The sequence below is a fragment of the Colletes latitarsis genome, chromosome 3 (genome assembly GCF_051014445.1).
Source record: "Colletes latitarsis isolate SP2378_abdomen chromosome 3, iyColLati1, whole genome shotgun sequence".
Taxonomy (NCBI): Eukaryota; Metazoa; Arthropoda; class Insecta; order Hymenoptera; family Colletidae; genus Colletes; species Colletes latitarsis.
The window spans coordinates 39,203,139-39,228,805 of record NC_135136.1 but is presented as its reverse complement, the minus strand read 5'-3'; the positions used below and the strand labels follow the sequence as shown (position 1 = coordinate 39,228,805).

The 25,667-nt window shown below is 47.0% G+C and overlaps 1 protein-coding gene across 6 annotated transcripts in view; it reads right to left on the bottom strand.

Annotated features, from left to right (window-relative positions):
• The window catches only part of Tet (tet methylcytosine dioxygenase-like), a 144,856-nt gene that overhangs the window by 18,083 nt on the left and 101,106 nt on the right, over window positions 1–25,667 (bottom strand). For 5 of the 6 annotated variants that reach the window (XM_076762096.1, XM_076762093.1, XM_076762098.1 and 2 more), the window contains exon 4: window positions 8,018–8,257. In XM_076762096.1, the coding sequence (XP_076618211.1) occupies window positions 8,018–8,257 (240 nt within the window). Of the gene's footprint in view, window positions 1–8,017; window positions 8,258–21,218; window positions 21,601–25,667 lie in introns of those variants that run through there. The other variant, XM_076762099.1, reaches the window with a different exon arrangement.

Here is a 25,667-nt window from a genome sequence, read left to right as displayed (position 1 = left end):
ATCATGTTATCCATATGAAAATACTTTGTTCTTTACGATTACAATTGGCTCAACATTGCACTGAGAAGGATCAGCTACAAATTTTTAAATGGATTTGAGTAGTTTGTCTTCGGTTTGAATCTCTAAAGTGAACAATCTAGAGCAGAGATTGACTTTTGAAAAATTGAACGAACATCCTGGATGATCAGCCATCCGTATGAGAGGACTTTCTTCAACAGAAGAATGAAATGATTTCTGCAAATAATTCTATCGAGGTTCTCTGTGTAAAACTTATGGAATGCCAATACTGGATACATCGCCGAGATTTTGGAACCTACTGAAACGAATTCAACCATCGAATGCACGATCAGAGTGCAAAGTGTAAACGTAAGTCTTCGCCTCGAAACGCGGCAGTTTTCGTGTTGGAACATGGATGACGGAGGCTGGGGGCCGTGAATTCGTTCGTGCGAGGGTTAAACGGTAAGTCGGAGCGAAACGGCGAAAAAGTGGGTCGCCCGGAGTGGTCCAGGAGAGCAGGAAAGGTGTCGACCGGACCGAGAAACTACGGGGAACCCCCAAAGTGGCCGTGAATCGGTGTTTGTGGTCGAGGTTGATAGCATCGAAGACCCGGGCGTCTCGCCAACCGAGTCAGCGATCCCTCAGAGCCACCGCCTCCCTCGGCTTCTCCTTCGTGTTTTCCTCCTTTCCTCTTCTATCGCCGTTCTCCTCCTCTCTGTTCCTCTCGTCGAGTCTCGGTCGCGGTGCCGGGCTCTCAGGGGGAAAATCCTTCCGTTCTCTTGACATCGTGACCTAGGGCAACGTAAACCCGAGGCGTGATAAAACGGGATGTGCCGCGACAGCACCCAAACATAACCCTCGGAAGCCACCGTTCCTCTCTGTCTTCCGTTCTCCGCTCTCTCGCCTCCAAGGAACTTCACCAGTCGTTCGTTGACCTCGACCCCGACCGTTCCTCCTTTCTTTCCTTCGTTTTTCCACCTTGCACGTTGCCGACCTGCGGTGACTGGTTCCTAGGCTTCTCTCGATGATTCACGGAACACGTTCCTCCGCCGTGTCGGAGCCCATCTGCACCGGGGGTTGCTGGCCAAAACAGGGTAGGCGGACAAAACATTCGATGGAGAAGTCGTCGAACAAATTTTTGAAATGGATACCTTTCTTTCGAAACACCACACATATACTCGAGATTAATTGTTCGAACTAAGCCCACTTTTTAGTACTGACATTTTATATTTGATAGAAACAATGTTATGGAAAAAATAGCTTCGATATGTTTCTCTATTGGGTTCTTCTAGCCCCTTCTAAACATTCACTCTTGTCCAGAACCACACACATAGTTCAGGTTACATTCACAAATAAATCGACGACCACCAAACGAAGATAACGAACTCCCCAAATAACCCAATCAAAAAATATTTCAGATCTTGCAGATGAAAAAGTATAAAAAATCCAGCGATTACCGATTGGTCGGAATCAATCGTTCGGGCAAGGGATCATGAGATAGGTCGATATTCGATTACGCGTGGGTGCAGCGCGAAACGTGGAAGCGGACTTGGCAGCTGAACGAATTTAAACCGCTTTGAAAATCGAGCCAGAAATTAATTTCGCCGTTCTCCACCCCCTTCCCCCTACAGGAGCAGAGTGCGTACTCTCTCCGAATCGTTTGAAACGGAAGAGGGGGGCTGCAAATTTATCGACGAATTAGCCACAGCAATCAGTCCCGCATCGATACGTTTATTTCATTAAGCGTTCCGCGCGCGCGGATGATCGCGCGTTGGAGCAGCGCAGATGCTCGCGCGTACTCGGCGCACCGAAAATTCATTTATCAATGCAACCTACCCCCGCTGCATCCCGCCATCCGTTACACGCTGTATCTACACGCTGTTCTAACGAGTCTTTCGGGTCGTTCGATCGCGGCGCGCCGTGACAACCGATAAAACGGAATCGTTTGCGCGGTAAAACAGCTTTTATCGCTCTATTTATACGTCGGGCCATGGCCACGAGGGCGGTTACCAATAGCTTCTGATACGTTCCAATACGACGGACAAAGAGGGCTGATAAGACGCAAATTAACGTTTCGATATCGATGCTTCGTACCAAAACGTTCAATTTCAATTTGCTGTTCTTAATAATCAACACGATAATACGGTCACTCCCGCTCGTGTTTATACAAATGCATATGCTGTTTTTAAAGCTGACATTTAAGGGTTTGTATTTAAATAAATTAAAAAGAAAACTTGTGCAATCAATTTAAACAAACTCTAGCGTGAAACGATAGTTTAACGATTAGTTGTCGGATCATTTCGACCGATTCGAATCTTCGTAGTAATTTTCTGGCAATTTTATCGCCTTCTCTGCCCTCTTCGGACCGCGAAACGGCGAGGCAAGGATTTATGCGTGTTCTGAAATCGAGGGTACGAGAAAGAATCGGGCGAACGGGGTACGACAGAAATGGGTGGACGCTATCTACATCTTAGCGGCTGGTTTTATTCACGGCGCGAGGCGAAACTGGTCGCTTTCGGTGAAAACAATGCGCTTCAAACGATTCCGTGAAAAGGAAAGCGAGAAAAAAATATCGCGGAACAAAGCCCGCGCTAGACCTTTCACGCTTTTTTCCCGGTCGCTGGTGTGGGGTAGCTGTCCGCGCTGGAGAGGCCGGGCTTCCAGAGGTGGGATCAAGATGAATGCTCACCGAAGAATTCGAGTCAATTTACTCGAGTATTGTTTCCCTGGGACGGAGTGATACTTATAAAATTGCATTGTTTTGGTAAAGCCCGACGCGAACGAAACCTGAGGGTGCCAGCGAGTTTTAAATATACAGCTTCGCGTGAAGCACGATGGAGGGCAGACAGGTGTCCTTTGATAAATTATAAATGTTCTAACACAATTGAAGTTTACTTGATTTTCTATGGGATATAAAAATCAACCACAGTTGACTATTAACACTCACTTCTGCTTCAAACTGTTAAGGGTTGCAGACATTTTAGTTTCCATTAAATTTAATTTATTTTAACTGAGATCCTCTAAAATTTACGTCCATTTCGCTGCCATAGCGAATTGCTTCGTCGATCAAATTAGTTTGGGGGTTGAAAATCGACGTCCATCCGATCGTATTATGTCCGTTCGACACTTATATTTCGTGGGCACTTATCCGGGGGGCTTCGAGCCCGTTTTCCGAAATTTCGAGCGATATAAACGACGGAGGCCATACGCATCCGCGATTGCGACAGAGAAAACCGCACGTGCTTCGTGGTCGGACGCAATTCGTGGACGAGCAACGACCGTGCGGCGTTTCGCGGTTTTGGTTTACTGCATAATGGCGCACCCCGCCGCGGCCTGTAACGTTGATTCCTTTATCGGCGACGATATTGCCAATTACCGTATCGCGGGGCTGACCGCGTTTACGCGCGCAGATAGCCTCGTTTAACGCGCCGGAAACGCACTATTAAGGGATTAGACGGGCATGAGAAATTAAAAAAAAAAATCGATCGACACAAAAGTAGTCAAATTAACTGCAGATATTAAACGTTATGGTACGAAAAATGGGCGTAAAGGTTCATGATTATTGCAGGAAACAAGATGGCCACCGCGTACGCGCCGGAGAAAAATACTCCGTAGAAAATGGAAATAGAAAGTTAGTCCTATTACGCAACTCTGCGGACGATTCGAAATTTCATTCTGACCTGTACCTTTTCCCTGCAAAACTTCACGAACTTTGCCTTTTTTTCGGCCTCCGTGGTGATCTAATAATCCCTCGAGGGGCCATTTCTCCCGGAGGTGTCTAAAAATAAGTATGGGGAGTTTTTTTTCATCGGTAATTACGGAATGGGAAGTTCAGATTTCTCCGGAGAGTACGAACTCTCGACTTCGCTTTCCGATTTTTTTCGAAAGTAAGAAAATGGTGGAATTATTTACGGGGGGGGGGGGGGGGGATCGCAAAAATTTTCTACGCGCTTGCAGCTTCGAGAAGATAGAAAAAAGGGATAAAAATCGAATATTTGGGGGTTTGGCGCGTCTTTTGGCCATAGGCGGCGGAGTCACGTGCGTTTCGACGCGGTTTACCAGCTCGCGTGCCGAACGAGTTGTCGGCTACTTTGTTGACCGTGACACAGCGAGGATTACGCCGGTACGTCGTAGCAATAACGTCGCGTGGCACTTGTGGAATACGCGAGCACCGAAAGTCGTACGAAATACAAGACGAGGATCGGAGTCGAGATTGTACGACGCACCGACGGGGATGAAACTTAAAACGACAGCAAGGATGAAAGGCCGAACCCACGAAAAGGAAGACAAAAGGAGCCAGAGCGATGCTCTTACCCTGGTTGCTTGACGATCCGACTCGAGCACTGGCTGGGGCAGATTTCGCGGGTTTTTTTTCCTCGTGAGAAGGGTTGCGAGGAGATCGGCCGCCGAAATAACAGCATAACGTCGTGGCAAGGGTAGACTACCGGCAGACAGCGACTATGGGGGCGGTGACCGCCCGCCAACGCGAATCAATACCCGCAGGAACAGGAACCACCGACGTACCAAGGGAAAGGGAGATGGAACGTCCCGGAGCCACCGGGAGAGAACGAGAGAGGGGAAGGAAAAGCGAGCAGTATCAAGAGGAGCAAGAGGTGGCGGCAGAGGCGGAGAATGACGGGCGGAGAGGAACAAGGGTGGCACCGGGGGGGTGAAAACGGGCGCGGAGTAAGTGCCGATACCTGTCTACCGCCCGCGATTCCTTCTGCGGGTGCGCCGTCACTACGCGTTTTTCCTACGGATGGTTAAAAAGCCCCGGAGATCGAGTGGAACATCAAAGGTAGCAAACCACAATGTCTTCGAACGAGAATGCCAAGCGGGGGATGAAAATTAGCCAGGCTCTCGATTCTATACCGGCGTTTCGATAGCAACGCTCCTTTCAGGCTCTTGTTCATATTTTCACGATTGCAGATTAGGACGTAGACTTAGACCATGGTGTTCTGTCTTCAGGCACGAATGTGCAACAATGTTTAAAACTGTTGTTGCAACTCTTCGAGAAACTCGAGATCCTTGGACTAATTCTGGCGGATCAGACTATATCTGCGTCTTTTGTGCGAACGCATAGTCACTGTTTCCTTGTTTGGCGACTCGAACAGGCAGAGTGAATGTTGTGTTTTGAGATAGGAATGCAAAGCAGGGAATACAAAATTGGATGCTAGGAGTCGAAAGAACTCGAATGGCGGTAAATCAATATATGATTCTTGAAACAAAGAGTTCGGATAGGAAGCAGAGGAAAAAGGCTCGGGACTCTTCGACGATCGATCGATGGGAGGAATTTCCTGCGAACTTGGTTAAGACTCTAAGGCTACTATTAACAATTCCACAACAGAAAACAAAGAAAAACTCATTCATCCAAAGACTCCTTCTTGTGACTTGGCAGTAAATTTTATTGGACTTATTTTCTTTCCCCTCGAGCAGTTCAGCTGGTTCTATCTGTATGATAATTCCCATCTAATCCTACATTCAAACGTCGTCGATGGATACGTAGAAACGCATAAAAGAAAATGGCTAGGTCCTCTAGGACTCTTTCAATCCCGGTACCAAAAGATCGTCTCGCAGGAAACGATACGCAAAAACTGAACAAAACCGGGCAGAACAAAGTACCGATTGTCAACTTCGGCCAGGATCGTTCCAACCAGTTTATTTATCGTTCGATCCTGTATGCTGGTTCTAGCTCGAATCGGGCCGGGGTAAAAAGGACGCTGTTAATCTTAAAACCGCGACTAGACGCATAAATGAAGAAGTTCCGAGACGTTAACATTTACGAATGCCCGTAAACGTCTCGTTTCGACCGCGTCCCCCGTAAACTTCGACGTCAGGCTGTAATGGGGCAGTAAATTTCGTCCGCCTGCCCCGTTCGGGGAACACGTTCCCGTTCCAGAGATTGAGTTCAGGGCTCGACGGGGCGACCTTGACGGTAGCCGATAACCGGACAACTCGCGGACGAGGTGGAATCTCGTCAGACACCCGCGGTCCGCAGTTTTACACACGGATTAACCCCACACGTGCTCAGGTGCCCGTGGCGGAAAACACACGACGTACTCGCAGACTGGTTTGCCCAGTAACCTCGCGCCGACCAGGAGGATCGAGATATAAGTACGTTCGAAAACGAATGCGAAGAACCGCATTCCTTCCTTCTTTAGACTTTTCTCTTTCTCCCGGGGCTCCGTAGAAAGCGAGAGGAACGTTGGGGGATCGAGACGTCGGCCACCGCCATCCACCAACCTCTCCCACGACGCAACATCCCGATCCTACCGCGTCCATCTTCCTCACAAACATCGTTTAAATAATAAAACTCAATTTTTTACCGGGGCACTCAAATTCGACTGCACAACATCGTTGATAAAAGATACGAGGGTGAAATATAAATGGATCTTTATTTTCAGGAACCTCTCCCACCTCTTCATCTTCCTTTCGAAGCATTTTCAAGCAAATTCAAGCTTTTACCGGGGGAAAAATCTCCATTGCACAACATCTTCTGTCTCTTCTTTAATTGCAATATTCTTAGAAAAATTCACGTGGCGTTTTGTGGATTTTTTTTCTGAAGATGGAGGACCCCTTGAATTTGAAGAGGCGTCTCTGACTCGAGATTTTCGATAGGCGACGCGTCTATAAATTGTTTTACGTTGTTCTACATTATTGCGCACGGGTTTCAGCTTGCGTCATAACGCACGTACACAGCGGCTTCATTCAATCCGTGTTCGCCGACTTGATAAGTACTCTTTGTCTGTTTATTTGAGCCATCTTAAAACGGATGTTCAATCTGGTGTAATTCGGGCTTGTTTGCTCTATGAATTTAAGTTCTGTTCGAAAGCGTCTCGCAAGATACGCGTGCAGTGTTAATAAAAAACATGATTCACGAGCCTATATTTCGAGATATATTTTATTCCTTTGCTCGACGAAAGTACCGAGTATTAAATCCGTAACATCATCTTGAGGCAGTTGGCTATAGGTCATCACGATTGGAAAGTGAAACTCCCGAGCATGGATATCGTAAAAACCGAAACCACCGAATGTATTCAAATTACGAAATCCATACGTAAGCAGTTACGTGTCGCACGATAGTTTTCGCACTACACTTTTCGTTCTACTTTTTCGGTGGAATTAAATCGAACGAAACACGCCGGAACGTTCCGAATAAAACCAGTCCAAATGCTAGAAACTTTCTACGAAATTCCACGTCGCCGGGCAAATAAAGTGAACGTTAGTTTCGCGAGAGTCAAGATGCGTTTGAAAATTCCCTGGAAAATCGCGAGTTCGAAGCAGTGATCGACGGGAAGATCAAGCATCCTCGGAGGACAGATCGAAGTATCGAGTGGGAATGGTCTGGGTCAAGGTCCTCCGAGTTCAGCATTGGTGTACACGGAATACACAAAGGGGTCACGCCGATGGGGAACTGTTTATTCCCTGAAGTGTGCTACGCGCTACATGCCGATATACCGAGCCAGATTACGGGAGAGGAACGGCCGAGGGAGAGATCGATGCGATCCTCGGGGACCAAGACGCTTGTAATCCCATAAAGGATTTTCAACTCGACTTGAGCTCGTGCCAAATGACCGAGTTGCTCCGCTAAACGGAACGGAATTCGCCTACATCTACGAAAAGGAAAAACCTCCATTGGATCCTAACAGTCGAAAGTCTCGACGTCCACCCAAGTCGTGAAAAATAGTTCAACCGATTTACAGACGCTTTGGAGAATTGCAGTTTGGACTAAAAAAAATGAGGGAAAAAGGAAACTCTATAAGAATCTAAAATGGGGGAACGGGATTCGCCTATATCCACGAAAAGGAAGCCTCCATTGAAAGTCTCGACATCCACCAGAGTCGTGAAAAATAATTCGCTTGAAACCTCTGTTGACACTTTGGACATTAAAACTGAGATTAAAATGGGTGAAAGAGAAACTCTGTGAGAAACTAAAATGGGGTATTATTGGGGAGGATTAGACGGAGTGATCTATGGTTTCCTGATGATTAGTAAGAGAGAACGTTTGGGGGGCGCTCACCATAGAAACGACAGGAGGCGGCGGATTTCCGTTTCTAAGGGCCCCGGTTTGCTGGTTCGCCGCGGGATTCAGATTGTCCTTGGACTGCTGCATGGGATCCGGTTGATGGAGCGTCTGTTGCGTTTGTTGTTGCGGTTGTTGCTGATGCTGCTGCAATCCGCCTATGCCAGCCTGTGGACTGCCTAGGCCTGCAGGTGCGCTGTCCGGTGTGCTGACTTGCCGGGCGATCTTTCGATAGCTCTGCAACAAGAATGTTAATCTTCGATCAGAACGGGGCAACGCTCGTTACCGGGGGGACAATTTGCATACGGCGTGTATACGTTTCCCTCAAGCGCGATCGTGGGAGCAGTTGCGTAATTTTCGAGCGCGACAGGGCATCATCGATCGGAATGTAAATTACTGGTGGGGAGTCCCGTCTGCTTCGCGCGGGCCGATAAAACTATAGAAAACGAACGCAGAGACGGTTAACTCGCCGTTAAAGTGGGAATTTACGCGACGGCCGCGGTGGATCCCAATTATCCAATAACTTTCATCCTCGAGAGACGACGTCGCGCAGAGGGAACAGACTGAAGAGGTTGAACGACACTCGGGGCTGACCGTTCTTGCTCGGTTTGATGGAAGGTGCACCTTCTGGACCGCCCACGCACACGTCGCGTTTGCTTTTCGAAACGTAGGAAGGAAGGAAGGAAGGACGGACAGGATGATGGCTGTGGTGTGCGCCACGGTAGCCGGCTGTACGCCGGTGTGACCCTAATGCTAAAAATAACAAGGTGGCCTAAGTAGGCCGAGGCGGCTGAAACGGTTTCCATAGTTCAACAAGCGCCGCTGGCCAAGAGCTATAACCAGACCCCTCTCTCGCCCTACAGCAAACTTGATCAATTATTAGCAGCGTCCCTCGAGCCACGTTATCACGGAGCCGCCGTTAAACGTTGCACGACGCGAATTATCGACGAACTTAACGCTGATCCGTCCATGTGCACGAGACTCGCGTCCGATCGACGCTGAACACCGGGCCCACCGTGAACCGAGACACCAACTAACGTCACGTACCGTCATCCAATGGCCGATGATACCTGCTATTTTCTTTCCAACGCGAATCGATCGCACGTGAGTCAGGCGACTAGAATTCCTCGCCAGATAGATGGACAATTGATCGATGCAAAGGTGCCTACTCCGTGTCTCGCCAGAAAGCCTCGTTACGCTTTTAACTCTGAATCGGTTCTAGACACACACGCTTTCCACGTTCAACCCTTTCAAACTCACTCTTCCACAGGCCAGGTTCACCCAATCTCTGACCCCAAAATCTGTGATTTTATTCCTAACCACCTGGTACTCAAAAAGAGATCCTTCTTACAAGGATGACAGAATTTTATATTAACCCTTAAGTGGATTATTGGTTTAAACTAATAATAGTTTAATATATGTCAATGTAGTTATTTGAAAATTCATGTAATCCTCCATTAGTTTATTATGTTTTAAATGCTTTAAAGGAAAACTGATTTCTATCAAGTAAAATAATTCAGTTGAGATTGAGAGTCCACTTAAGGGTTAAAAAGTTAGAAAAATTAATTCTCAAGTTGAGATGCTGAGTACAAAATGCAAGGTTAGAAAAATACTGAACTGATTTTTAAGTACAGTTTACAATGGTCTGAAATAAAAAGTTTCGAAAGAAACCAGATTTTAAGGTTCCCAAGTCTCGATTTATCCTACCACAATACGTCGACTGTTAACATTGTGTTCCTCGATTGCTGGGATTTAGTGAATAGGAAGACTGTTTTGTATATCGATTCAGGAAATGGACATTTTACGCGTTATAGGCAAACGGTAGAACTGGACATTTCCTCCTCGAAATTACGCGGTCGCAGTCTGGTTTGGAAAGTTGCAGCGTACGATCGATCGCGTTCGGGGGAAAGAGTTTTGTAATCCGATCGACGACGATGCTACAGAATATTACTGATTGTATCGGGCCGTGAATTTATTGGGCACGCCGTGTGCTGTAAATTTATGCAACGGAATTCAATTTACATTTATGACGCTACGATCGCGTCGCGGTTGCTGCAACCCACCGCCAGCCAGGAATAAACAACCGGGTCTTTATAATCTCGGAGATCATTACTCGTCAACGAGAGAAACGGTACTCGATGATCCCGCGGAAGTAATTCGCACCTATCGAACTCTAACGGCATCGGGAATTCGTCAATTACTAGGTCGTCCCATAAATAGCGTCGTTTCTTAACGACAACTCTAATTATAAAATAATATTGGGTCGTTCTATAAATTCGACGTGATTGATTGTGAGTCTGAGCATTTCGATTTAGTTTATAGAAATTTTAGTCTCGAAGATGAGCCACGACGCTTAAACGTCCCTAAGTCAATCATCCATAGACATTTACAGAAACTGGGAATGGTGCCAAAGCTGGTAATTTTAAATAAAGTACACCAAAATAGTTTAGTAAACTTTAAAGTGGCACAACTCTTGGCTTAAGGCACGAGTACTCGATATCTTTTCAGTTGCATTTTTTAGATCTATGGATGAAAAAGCAACGATTCAGTAATTAAATCTCGATACAGAAATGATATGCAGAGACTGAACGTTCCTTTTGTAGGGATTGTTAGGGTGTTTTGAAGTAGGAGCGAGGATAATGGGGACCGTGCAGGGCTTCATGAATCAGAATTGGACAAAGGTGGTATCAAGGAAAGGTCGACACGGAATGAAAAGTTAGGGTTGGCCCACATAGCGACTCGGAAGACGATACCTGGATACGCTGACGGGTTCAAAATCGTCGTGTCACTTCTCGATTCTTCGACGGTGGTCTAACCAGACAATCGCGAGTAAACAGAGTTTCTCACATGAACCCTCACGAGAGGAGGGGACCAGAAATAGACACGCGCTATTTTAACGTATCGTAGCTTAAATCGTAGTCCCGTCGAGCCGTTCAAGAAATGCATTCCTTACGAGTGTAACTGGCCCACCGATCTCTTTCATTTTTCTTTTCAAGCTGCTCATTTACCTTTGACTCTCCGTGTGACTAAGGCTGAGTCACCAGAGTCTCGTCAATTTTAGACGGATAAAGTAACTATTTACATAGACGACCATTTTGCGTTTGTCGTTGCTTGTACGACTTGGGCTTCGGTGGAAGTAGAATCAGTGGGTACTGGACAGACATACCTATACGATATTATCAATGCTTCGATGGAAGTAGAATCAGTGGGTACTGGACAGACATGCCCTTCCCATATGATATTACCAAGAGAATCCAAACTTAGAAAGTTCAGAAATGTATCCAATTATTGATATAAAGGTTAAAGACGTGTCAGAGTGCCGCGTCACGCCACGGCCATCTTACTTGTGCTCGTCTGACGTCCACGAAAAAAATTCAGTTCCAAAGCTTGTTGCGCGTTTTATCAGCCGGGGGAAAAATTCATTTCGATCGGGCTTGTAGTTCCGGCAGAAAAAATTCGCGAATAAAGTCTGCGCTGTCAAGGTAACCCCTTAAGCTCGAGCGTCGTCGTCGTTCTCCGTCGGATAACAGGAGGAATCGACCCGCGACAGCCTTGCGGAACGATCTGAAGTTACCTGACGGCGTTATCGAGGCGTGTCGACTTACGACACGCTTCAATTTTCCGTGTACGGCCGTCGACGGTACCTTGCAACGTCGCGCGGAGAGAATCGGCGTGTTACGCAGCCGCGTATCACGTGCGTGTGCATACGCGGCACGTTTATAAATAGACAAGGTCTCGGGCCCACGCTAAGCCCACAGGGGAGAATGCGTTTGCTTACCGAACGTCTCGTCACCCGCTGAGATATTTTACTCAGACCCGACCGTGGGCGCGACGTGTGCTCTCACGAGATCACAGATCTCTCGCCAGCAGCAACACGTGCTACCGAGACTTCTGCCTCTCGACGAGGTCCGCCATTATGCCTGCAAACCGCTCCGGACGGGACGGAAACATGACTTGCACGCCGGAGAAACCGAAACTCTCATAGTTAACAAACTCTCGCGTGGAAAACTAGCCTCGCGTAACGATCCCGCCCCAAATTGCTCTTGGAGCTTCAGGGGGTATATGAGCACAATTTTTTAAAAATTTTCTTCGAGCAAAAGGCTTCAAAAATGTGCGAGCACAACCATTTACTTGGATTCGCAAAACTAACGAAGTTACAGCATGTTGAGTGGACCTCTCAGTCTTCAAACCTCATTTTTTGTTGTGGGTTATATTAAGATCAGGATCTAGTACACGGATTGACTTCAAATTGCGTAGGAGTCATCGTGGTTATTAAGAAAACCAGTAAAAATAAGATTAAGTCCTGTTGCCTAACCATAACAAAGTTCTCACTTAATTCTACCAAACACCTAAAAATCACGAGGCTATCAATTATGACCGTTCTGTTAGAGTATCGGGTTGCTGGCGTCGATTGTGCAGCGGTGCATACTGAGACGATATAGATCCTTTGTCCGAGGAGACAGGTCGACATGCACGGCTTGATCGTTATTGATGGAGGACCAATTGAGGATTTTTTTTGCGGTGGATCGTGGGATTCAAGGAAGCTGACACAAGGGAGGTCCAAAGAGGCCGATTTCGGGCTCGTTCATCGAGGATCCTCGATATTAGGACCAAGGATTTATTCGAGGGAATCGGTGAATAAAATCTGGGCGAAGGAAGCGACGGAAATAGTGTGGCTGACGTCTCCAGCACAGTTTTCGTCAGTCGATACTCCCACCGGTTCTCGTTTAGACTCTGAATCCTTCAAGTAGGTCGTTGGTCTTAACACCGAGCGGCCATATGTCGAAGCGCCTGCTAAGTAAGTCTTACGAATGAGTTCAGCCACAGTGGAACCTGGACTTTCTCTTTTCCTTTCGTTCTTTGTTTTTCTAACATTTAAGTTTGCTGTAACGGGGGACTAGGCGAGCCCTTGACGAGTGCTCGAGCTGCAGTGATACTCTTTTGGACCATTTTGTGAAATAAACGTAGAAATTATTGAAAATTTATTGATAGCATCTTAGCGAAGTAAGTCTCACGTCCTATAACCTAACGCTGAGTGATATGTATCTAGATAAATTAAATTGAATCGTGTGAATTAATAATATACGCTGACGAGATAGGCCAAGAAATCTTGATTATGTCATCGCACACGAGTAATTTCCGACTTGGAACAAACCGTCGTAAAAGCTAGAATTTAGACGAGACTATGTGGAATGGAAGCAATCATCTAAATACTACCGTGATTCTTTTGGTCGATATGGAGCTCGAGACACTGTTGGTATGGAAAATTGAAATTTTGTTGTTCGTTATCCATGTGACGTCGTTCGAGGAGCGATACGAGTTATCAGAGGAAACGGAACTCCATCGTAATACTGGCAGTTTACGGAATATCTTGCGTTTGTACTTTGATTTGCGTAACCCGGCATTGTTTTCGTGTAATGTTTATCGGTGTTTGCGAGCGTACAAATTGGCGTACATACAATCGTACTTATTAATCGCGTCTCTGTGTAAGCGTTTACGTGCTAAATTTAGCATGGTTCCGAGTAATTTCGTGGACCATAAAACTATCAACATTGCTTGGGCGCCCCATAAATTTTCGTCGGATTATATCACGATCGTTCGCGCGCATCTCTAAATAGCGTAAACACGCTATTTTTATCCGCGAGATAGCAATTTAAGTATCCCGATCGATGGCTTCTCTACTTTCCCGGTACGAAACAGTCAATAGATCAAGGTCGATGCATACCACGGTTCTACACGACAGGTTCGCTATGATATTCATTACGAAACGATTCAACGTGCACGTTAAAAACTAGATAAATTCAGCGTTCGAACAAATTACTGTCATTAATTCCGCAGAAATGACTCATATAACATCCGAGTCGAGGACAGCGACGGCTGTTCAATTATTCAGCCGTGTTTCACCAGCGCATTATTTTCTCGATTTCATTCATTCTCGTCGAAAAACCGAATGGAGATATACGCGTATCGAACGAAGCAGCGTCTCTCTACGGGCGTTGCTCCTACGTTTCGAACAAATTATTTACGAAAGTCTGCGATAAACAGGGACAAAACTGAACGATTAAAGATAGTCGCGTTACACTTGTTGTTTCCAATCTTATCCATATGCAAGAAGAGTTTCGATATTTAAATTCTCGTTTGAGGCCGATCTAAGCGTTCGAGTAGGTTCTGATTTATTTCTAGGATTCGCAGAAAGGGGCAAAAGGGAAACGAAATAGCAGAATAGCCACGGGGGCCGAAGAAGGGCATCGTATATTGCCTGGTGCACACGAGTCTCACGGGACTAAGTGCTCATCGATCGTCGTCGAAGATGTGTTTCGCGATGGTACTAACGATCGTTGGCCGCGATGACGCTCGTAAACCTCGACTTAACGTCGACAAGAGCCCCCCGCCACGATTTTATTGTTCCCCCCGCGTGTACGTACACGCCATTGAATGCGTCGTTAAGTTCGAACAGCCATCTCTTCCGCTTTGTAATTTGTTTCGATTTCAATCGCTCGTAATTATCGCGGCGTTTCGTTCCGTACGCGAAACGATGAAAAGCTGCAACGCGTCAACGCGGGTCGCGACCGTAAATTGTCGGTCCAATTAAAAGTTTCTAATTGTGATACCTGGTGCATGAAAGCTCGACGCCCCGGCGTTTTATAATGGGCGATGCTACGGGAGAAAATGTCGACTCTATGAGTAATTCTCGGGCGAAAAATCTCGCATCGACGCGTGTCTGATTCCGCGACGAGCCAGGATAGTTCGAGGATTTCAGCTTTTACGACGCGAGACTGCATTTTTACAAAATTGGAACGAATTTTATCGAGAAATCCTCAGCTAACAAAACTACGGTACCGTGAAAGTCGTATTTCGCTATTGTTTGTTATATACTAATTATATGCAACCGAGAGGGGGGTGATTCTACATGGAAAAACAATCGAAAATGAAGAATGGAATTTTTTCACTCGAGGCTTCGTTTCTGTGATAATTGAATTTAAAAAATCGTCTGATCCGTCTGACCATGAATCTGTTTCTACTTACGTTGAAGTCCAAGTCGTATTCTATTGCACGCGCGTAGAGTGTACTTTCTGAACAATCCTCAAACGAAAAAATTGTATTCTTTGTTATCTAAAAACGAGACACGAATATAAATATATTTCGTTTCGTGTTCTTTGTTTCATTATTCAGATTAACGCACTGGTCGTATATTTACAGAGATTTTTCTCCACGGTACGGTATTATCTCCGACGGTAATGACCTGATACGTAGATTTTTACTCCCACGCAATTTTCCTGCATCTCTGCCCCATATATTTTTATATTCGTAAAAAATTTTTGTTATCACAACTCGTACAAGGATTTAAAATTCCCTCGAAATTTGAACTTTTCGGGGCTAAATTATTTCTGCGTATTATTAATTTCTACGCGGTCGTTAACGTCCGCTAAAAATATAATGAGAAGAAAAATAGCATATTCTCCCCTGTATTTGCACAGTGTACCAACAAATAATCAATCATTTTTCATCCCCTTCGACGAATATTATACTTAAAATTTCCATAAGCACGTATGCGTAATTTCGATCCATGGAATGGCTCATATAAATATTAACGTGTACTCTTGGGATACCCTAATATATCCCATCAACAATTTTCATTGGTTTCGATTGAATGGGAAGAGGGGGAGGGACTTCAAAGGGTCGCGATCGAGACTTCCGCGAAGGGAGAAGGGTCGGTCAGAGGATTCATTTTTCCAACGACGGAACCAGAAGCACATTTGCATCTCTCTGCTCTTCGGTTCATTTTTCCGACTACCTTGTCGGAAATAAATCTGCCCTCGTCCAGGGAACAGGCCACAGCCGATAATAAAAAAGGCGAAAGACGAACAAACAAGAACGACCATTTCGTTCCCTCTTTGTTTGTGTCGCGTAGCGCGGCTTTTTAATGACGGGGCATAAGTAAAAGCGCATCCTGCCCTTAACAATCGAAACTGAGCACGGAAATTCATTAAGGGGGCGAATTTCAATGATCCGAGTGCCTCCTACAGAACGGTTCTGTGCCGTAGCGATCGTTGTTTTCAACGGTGAACCGTTGCTCTACATTTTGCAGAAAATTTCCGTCTCCATTTTTAGAAAAGACACAACATTTTCCAATAATCTATCTATCACCCCCTAAACTGCTTTAGTGCATTGTTTTCTGAAGTTAGGGGGATGCCTTGTAAATCAAACAGAACGTAAAAAATATTTAATGCAGGAGAACGTAATTGAGTGAATCGTCCCGTGATATTTATTAATTTCGCGACGAAGCCGCCCTACATATATTATATGGAAATATAATTATGAATATTTATACGCAATTATAGTGTAGTCGGCTGCGTGTTATAGTATTTAAAATAACTTAGAAAGCAAATGTGCTAGTGTCCTTGAAGACGTTATAAATATCACTTATCTCATTTAATCTTTAGTTATTTTCAGTGGTTTTTCCCCTTGGACAGCGAACTATTTTATTGCGGGTACGGAATAATTTTATTTCACATTTTATTACCGAGTACAAGAAGGAGAAACTTGTTTTATTGAAAATAGATACTCCATTTTGTCGGGATAAATTAAAATAATAATTTTATGCGTTCCTCATAAAGATATTCAATTATAAAGAAGAAGACTAAGCGTATAAACGTCAGAATTAAATTATCTATGGTACAAAACATTATTGTAGAGTTAGTAAAAAAAATCTTGGCTTCGTTAAATCGACCAGAGGAGTCTGAATCGACAGTTTTCGAATGGTTCCCAGTCGCATCGGTCCGCAACTCGGCGTTGTCGTGGATATTCCGTTAACTGGCGTCAAGGACAATACTTATAGCCAACCATTCATTTCAACACGAGTACAGCTAACGATTTCGCCATTTTATTACTTCGGATAGAAATAACAGACTGGCCTTATTCTTTGGCTGATATTACCAGTGGAAGAGAAATCGTAGAATCAGCGAAGTACGGATCGTGACATAGCCAGTGATTATCTTTGGCTCGCGAAATGTCGAACCTGTACCTTGGAAATTATATTTTATTATTGTACTTTTTGATACTATTTAGTAACAAAAATGATAGTAGGTTGTATTCATTCCACTACCATATAAAAATTACACTCTGGAGTGAATCTATCAAATATTTATAACACAAGAATATTAATGAAATACGGACAACTAAAATTCTAGCTTCGAGGAACTACGAAAATTGGAAGTTGGACCTTGAACATCAACGCACGATTCTGACTAAGATGTTTTGCACATTTCTAATGTTTGATCGAGATATACTATGACTCAGGATAGACAAGATATCTTACAGTAAATAGGAGCCTCTAAGAATTGAATTTGATAATTCAGCCGCGGTGTGCAATCAAGAGTACAGCAATGATTCTTTATAAATCTACTGACTCTAACTTCAACTTATGAATCACGTATGGGTTAATTTTAAGAATTATTGGCCTTTTCAGAGACACCCAGAGATCAAACTTCGTGAAAGCAGAGGAGCAATCGGTCCCCGGAGCAGGCCATTACCGAACCGAATCGTTGGACGAACAATATTCCTCGACGATGCTCCGACGAAGACGAACTCTCGTTGGAAACGTCGTCGTAATTCCCAGTACGGCGTGCACGTGCTCCGGTGGATCCGTCCGAGGGCCACAGAGAATTTACGGTCGAGTTATACGAGCGACGCAGCTTTATATCGTCACTCCCACCGATCCCGCCCCTTTTATTACCAATTCCGCCGGAAGTTTGGCCATCGTTCGCTCCAGGTACATCGGTCCGGAACGCGGAGTAATTCGGCCCTAAGTATTCCTTTATTCTCCGTTTTGGCTCGAGAAAAATTCAATGCACCGTCGACGATTATGTTCCGTCCAGATCGCTTTCCGTGAAATTCACGGTCGGTGGAAAGATGGCGGAAAAAAAAGCGATGGATCCATGGAGAAAAGATGATGAGTCCTTTTAGACGTCAATCATCGATTAGGAGGGACGCGCGTGAGCGAGCTTCGATCTTGGCCCGCCTTGTTAAAATGGCCGGAGGGTAGGGACCACCTGGGTTGCAAACGTCTACTTATACCAGCCGACGTTAGGGTCGCGATTCGCCCTCGGACTAGGGGGCTACGACCACGTGGCTCAAACACGTGGCCGGGCTTATTCGAACGGGAAATCCTAGCTTCGATCGCCCGGTTTATTCGTCGCGACACGCGTCGTTGATCGCTCGCGATAACTCGCCGTTTCTGTTTGACGCGCCGTCGACATCAACGTTCGTTTATCGAGTGATTTTTTTCCGCGCTTCGTTTCATTCATCAAAGCGTCGACCGCCCTTTGCCGGCCAAGGGGAAAAAAATAAAATAAACCGGGCACGGGGAATATTTTCGGTCTGGCGGGTCAACAGTCGCACACCAACCTTACTCAATTTATCAATTACGCGTCTACCGGTTCAGCGTCGGTTCGTGCAACGAATTTCAATTTCGAAAATAAAAACGCTCGATATTCTAAAAAACTGTACATGATCGAATTTCGACTTTCTCGAAGGCTAGTTTCGACAGATCATTCGTGGTCGTCTGTTATTAATCACGCTGTCTCCGTAAATACCCACTATACTTTTTTGTGTCTCGCTAATCAATGTTATTAGCGTGACTGGTACATTTCAAATGCAAATACTTCGAATTAATGGATGTCGAGTTAAATGAAACCTGTCGCGATTAATCTCTGTCGGGTCATCGTAGGCCAACGATGAAATTTTTCGAACGACGCTGCTAACAAAAGGCTTCAATTATCGAGTATTTCAGTAACTAACTTGACAAGAGCGAAAATACGATAAAGATCGGTTTAATCTCGTAGTTCGGTGTTCGTCGTCTACGAATAGAATCAAAGACGAATTAAATAAACTGTGTGCGCTTGGTAAGACGGGGCAATTAAGGTTTAAATTTAGAGACACGTGACGTATGGATGCACATAATGATCTATTAAAAGGATTGATGGAAACGGAGAGGAGATCGATACGATGAGTTTATTTTAATTCGCTTCTCGATTCGTATACTAATAATTGGACCTCGTGGATTCGCCAGGATATCGCGATTTAAGTTTTTGCGACTTCGACCGTTCGAGGTTTCCGGTCTCGGGTGGCTGACGTCATTTCATTAGATTACAAATCCTGTATTATTAACCAGAGTTTCTGATTGGTCAGTTGATCAAATGCCACTCGGACTTCTGATAGAGCTCGTTAAAACGCTAACGAAACGTGTTTACGGAATATTTTCCATAAAGGCACGAAGCAGAGATCTCAGAATAGGAGAATTTTAAACCTATGGAATTCTAAGGTTAATTAAGCTTCCGTAGTGGCGTCTAACTGTAATTAAATCTTTGTCTTGTCTTATCTCAGATACTACGCGTCTTAACTATTTGTAGAAACTCTTGTGCAAAGACAGCTGGTATTTGAATTGTCACCCACACAATGGATGCAGCTTCCGTGCCAAGTTTGACACAGAAGTCCTTTTTATCTGGATCTCGAGAAACTTCTGTCGCAATCTCCTATCACGAAATCTTATTCCAACAATGTTCTTGAATGCTCCTCGAACGCAAGTTCAAAGTTAAGTTGATAATTGCGTACGGCTGTATCGTGTCTCCGTGCTTTATTCTTTACTCTTTTCCACATTTCGTTCGAACATTTTCAAAGTAAGAATATATAAACAGAACATTCAAGTACGAGGAACTAAAACATTATTACGTTTGATAACCAGAGATTCGATCGCTGTTCGCGTCGTACGTTCTAAAACGAAGCCAGACCGCGCGTCGCGCGGCGGCGAGCGCGACCCGTTCAAACTTGGCGCCATTTTTCACCGATGCGCTCATCGAAAGCACGCGATTCGCAATCCGGATTTTAAACCGGCGGTCCATTCATCCGGACCACCGCGTTAATCGGCTATTTCTAGAAAAGAGGACCTTGAATGAAAATCTGTCAACCCACGTGGTGGAACGCGTGGCCAATGACCGCTTCCAACCGGGGCCGTTCCACTCTCGATGACTCGCATTCCGCTGACTAAAGCCAAACGTAATGGCGAACGAACGCACGTGAAACGCCGACTTTTGCATTTGGTTCTCGATCGAAGGATGCAAGAGCAAAGTTCCTCTTTTGGTGACCATAAAAGGGCTGATCAGTACGAGTTTAATAAGCCTTTAGCGACGTCAGGGAACAAAGTATATTGAGATCCAACTGGACCAGGAGGTTGCAGGCTTCGTTTAGGTACACTTGGAGCGCTACGATGCAGAGACACTCGGTGTGTCTCGGGTCTGGTGAGCGCGAGCACGGAGGGAGACACAGCCCAGAGAGAGAAAGATCGTATCTGCGCGTCTTCCGTTATGCTATGCCTGAATTTATTACGGGGAGACATATAAATAATCCTTTCCAGACAAGATAACCATCTAAATTTGATCGTTGTTTACGGCTGTAAACGCCGGCCAGATACACGATAGTCCCTCGGACAAGGGATGCAGGGTTCGTCTTTTTACCAGCGATCGTTCGGAGTCGCGGAGGAATCGATGGCTCGAACAACGAGAATCTCGCTCGCGGGACGAGCCACCGATCGCATAGGACACGACGCCTGACCTGAATTCCACGACCACGATAGACGAACGATTGCGCAACACGCGTGGTTGGTGAACTCGTAGTTTCACGAGCCGCGTTGTTCCTTGACGGAAAAAAAACCGCGACCAGATAGCCGCCAAGGACTCGCTTACATAATTTTTGGATGCTCTTTCGCGATAACGTAAACACACGTGTGCGATCGACCAACAGTTTCCTAAATCGGACCGCGGACCAACGGACGGCGAAAGCGCGCGAACAACGAGGTTCGAGACTCGATAGATCGGTCGTCGATCGCGGACGGGATTCAAACGAAAAAGCATCGACGCGTATGCGCTGTATAGGTTTTATCGCGCGTCTACCATCTCTCTAGGTTGCCTTGAGGATCTAAGGCCTCCGGTTCGAATGATACAAAACACGCTCGTTCCTCGTCGTGTTCGCCCGCGACTCCGTTTCGCGAGAACGATCGAGCCAAAAGCGGGAGTCCGAGAGCGCGATAAAGATAGAGAGAAAGAGCGAGAGAGAGAGAGAGAGAGAGAGAGAGAGGGAGAGAGTGAGCGAGGAACGCGCAGTTTCCAAAGAGCGGGAAACGCGAAACGAAAGGTAGACTCACTGTGTTGTGTTTGCTCGCTGCGCGGCTGCGGCCAGCTCGTTTCGCTCCGATATCCTCCGTGAAAATTCTCGGCCACTCCGAATACTCGCGGCACCACACCACCAATAAAAAACCACGATACGCAGTTCCTTCGACAAGGTAACACCGGTGCTCTAGGAATAATCACTGCGCGGCGATCCCACGACTACTCCGGTCCACCAGAAAACACCCGAGTGTGCTACTCTCGCGCAATCTCGACACCTTCTGAATCCTCGCTTACCGAACACCGTGAAACACCGTGTGAGAGCCTCGTGCGATCCCCCAACCGGAGCTAGCCGTGCACTGCTCGTCGCTAGCCTCGCTCTACCACCAATAAGATCGATCGAGACCACTACTCGCGAGAGATCACACTAGTCGCGCAGCGATCCGCCGAAAAACTCCCGTGGGACGCTTCTCCGCCCTCTTGCAGCCCTCCTCGCCTGTCCTCCCTCCCTGCTAGCCTTCTCTCCTTCCCTCTTGCCCTCCCTCGCACTCCCCACCCCCTCCTCCTCCTCCTCCTCCTCCTCCTCCGCTTCCCTCCTCCAGCTGTCCCTCTCTCCGGCACACAATGGCTCTGTGTGTGTGCACGCACACCCTCGCGAATGGTGTCCACACACGGTCTCGTGCGCGTGGTACGTGTACGCTCGCCCTCCTCCTTTGTCTTTCCCTCCGTGTTCCTACATTCAACCGTCTTTTTCTACTTGGCGTCTTCGTCGCTCTTATCGGGGACGCGCTATCACGAATTCCGGCGACCGACGACACGGACACGGTGAACTCGACACTGGTCCCGCGGTGTCATAACACCCCGTAACAGCCTGTCGCGGCCCATTAAAACCGACCGGTGGCGTTATCACGGTTTGTAAACCGCCACACCCTGCAACGATACCGGACCGAAAGAAGGGGCTGGGGGGGTCGTCGATGACGAAAGTGATCGTCCCGCGGATTTTGAAGGTCAATACGCGATCACGCCGCGGGTCGTTGACTCCTCGCGACGCTGGACCCAGGACCCGTCTCGCGGCACTCGGTGTACCCCGACCATTTTTCTTCCGTTTCTATTTTCATCGATCCGTCCCCGTACCCCCGCGACGTTGTTTCACGGAGATAGCGACGGTTAATGGCCAGCGGAGTCGGTCCCGACGGTGGTTCATTCGCCCGCGCTGTCGCTTCGAAGTCATCCAGCAAGCGCGTCAAGTGCGCGCCTCCGCGTTGTTTCTTCGCCGCGGCTACGCGTCGCTCGGAAACGTTCGTGCCTTTTCGTGACGAACCGTTCCCCTCCCCGACCCCCCTCTCACTCGCCTTCGCGACGCCCCCTCCCGCCCCTCACCGGCTGTTGCCCCTCTTACGTCGTGCGCGCCGTCTCTGTCAGTCACCGATTCATTCCTCCGCTTTTCCTCCTGTTTCGATCTCACGCGCTGTCTCCCTTTCTGTATTTCCATTTCTCCCACTACCCCCCCCCCCCCTTTCCTTCGCTCTACCCCCCCGGTATCTTTTTGTCTTCCCCGTGTGTTTCCCCTCTCGCCTCCCACGCGTTTCGATACTTCTCTCTGTCCCTCCCACTCCTCTTACTTTCTCCCTTCTACGTGCCGTACGCTGCCCCGCGCCACGTCGCTGCGCGATCCCCCACCGAGCACACAACGTGGAGCTCTCCTAGCGATGGAAACGATGCCCTCGCGAATTCTATCGATGCTCCCCTTGCGATCAGACCAATTGGCTCCAACGCAAGTTAACCGGATAAAATTTTATAGAAGTCAAAATCCCTCCTAAAGCGTCTCTTCGAAAGGACCACTCGTTTTGTAGACGTGGACCACAGATATCCCGATTACTCAGATTAAGGAAGAGTCTCAATTAGTTAGGCTTTTGTGACATTGATGGGTTCTTTGCGTGATATCGAGTGTTGGGAAGTTTCATTACGTTGAAGGCAATGACAACTGACGTACGCTAAACATACATAGAAGTATCGAGATCCCAATCGTCAATTCGATACCCATTTGATCAATGACCATCAACTCAAACAACGGACAACGTATAACATCAATTGCACAGAAATTGATTCAGATCATCCTTAGCAAAGCGTCTCATCGCCCTTTCAGAGCTCGCGACCATAAGTCTGGAGCCAATACTAAGAACCCTGGCCACGAGAGCATCAAAGATCTCAATTACAGCGTGTCCCGCACATCTGTGGTTATTTTAAGTATGGGTGCCAGTCACCTCGATTATTAGGATTAGGAAGAAGTCTGGTGATCCGAGTGGCTCGATTGGCCGGGGCAGTCATCCAGTAAACGAAATATCCGGGTTCGAGTGGTCGTTCGGTGAATCCTATAATTGAATCGACTATAGAGCTCCATTCTTTGCGCGAGTTCTCAGCTCGAGGGCCACCAGGAGGATCTCTGTAACGTGTTCATCGAACGTTGGTAAACGAATCCTCTGTATCTGTGCCTAGATTTTCCTACGATTCTCTGTTCTCCGAGTATCTAACGAAGCTATTGATGTCTATTCAGGGGCGAATCCCTGGCATCGATCCGAAACTTTTAAACGACCGGTCGAATTAGTCCCACCGCTAGCTCTCGGTGTTACGCTTACCGTTCCACCCCCGCTGACTGCTTTTAGTTTCTTCCGATACACGAACGTTTCCCAGGTGGAGTCAGGTAGGCTCTCCCCCCTGACCCCGGTCATCCACCCACCGTCGATCGTGCACAGCCACCTCCAGTTAGGATGACGCGTTCGAGGCTCTCTCTTCCACGCGAGGCGGTAGCAAGGTTTGTCTCTGTTCCACGGCATTGTCGTCGCAGCTACCGTGGCCGACGCCAACGACGACGACCGCCATCGGCAGGTAGCCATAGCGATGCTCGTAACCGCGATAAAAGGTCCACCTTCGGTTTCGATCTTTTTTTTTCTGGTCCCGATCGCTCGGAGTTCAATTGCTCACCGTTGCGCACGCGAGAGGGTCGCAACGCTCCAACGACGAGGATGACGATGATGGAACGATAACACCATGCCACCCCTCCCGGAAAGAGGGAATATTTTGGATAGGAGATGATCACCCTTGTTCAATTTGGATTCTCATCTTCGTTTCATTCTATTCAGACTTTTTGAGATATGTGAGAAACGATAGAGAATATAGGCCTCGAGAACCGATAACGGTGCCAATTCAATGTCGTTCACCTGTTAAGAACGAAACGATGTACGTATGCAGATTACGCAACGAGGTTATCGAGCAGAGAACGAGTACAGGAATAATTTCGGAAAACACGACAAGGCTCCAGTCATCGATCTATAAATAGAACCAAACGACTTAATCGTTTATCAGTGATTTATTAATTCTAAGAGACCGTGCCGATTCGATCGCGAGTCTAATAGAAACTGAGAAAAAATACGCTAGCTCGACTAGGACCGTATAAACTTACAACGAACGCGACCCGTCGTTTATCTTATTGATTCGAAACGCGCACGGGAGAATCTATGAATCACCTCGCCAACGAGTTTCGTCTCTTGAAAAATCGGTTCGACCTGAATCAGCCACGAGATTGCCATCTCTTGTCAGGCCGTGTTAACCGGTCAAACAACCCCGCGTCGACTCCATCGCGCAACGAACAAATAAAACATCGCCCGAGAAAAAGAACCGCTCTCTGTATCACGACATCGATATTTTAATTGTTCCGGCTCATCAAGGCGACTCGATTGCATCAGCGATCGTGCCCATAACGGTCAATTAGGTGTGTAACTTGCCTTCGTTCCCTTTCCACGGCTCACCGATTTACCTTCCCGATCACACGACGCTCCGTTAACCTCGCGCAACTTTTCCGTTTTCCGGGGAAGGGAGGGGCACGACGAGGAGAGGAGGATGGCCGAGGAGATTTTTCGCCAACGAGGAGGACGGGTTTGGAGAAATATTGGCCCGTTTCCGTCGACGGGCGTCCTTGGGATCGAGAAATCGCTGGCACGGTCGGAGGTCGAGACGGATATCCAACGGCTGGCAAAATGGCTCCTCGAGGGTTCGTTTATTAACGTCGCTGCAACTTGTTGCTGAGCGCGTTACCGGTGCTGAATAACGCCCTTCTGACCTCTCCGGAAGCTTCCCTGTCCAACGGGCGCTCCTTTCAAGGAAGCCAAGTTCCCCTACCGCGGCCCCCGGAGCTTCCGCGTTTGCCAAATCACTTCTGCCACTCGAGGTAATCGCGGTTAGCCTTCGAGATTCCCTCGATTGCCGGCTTCCTCGGTCGCTTAACACGCCTCTCACAATATCCAGGATATCTTCGGAGAATGCACCGGGGGTCTAGACGCCCGAAATTGCTACCTCGGTTTACGTCCACGTTATTGTTTCCGGAGGAAAATGGATCGGAATGTTGCTTTTAACGCGCTCGCTGCCACGCGGCCTTCAACTATTTTAATGAAATTTCGATGATGGAGTGCTGGACGACGCGATGGGACACT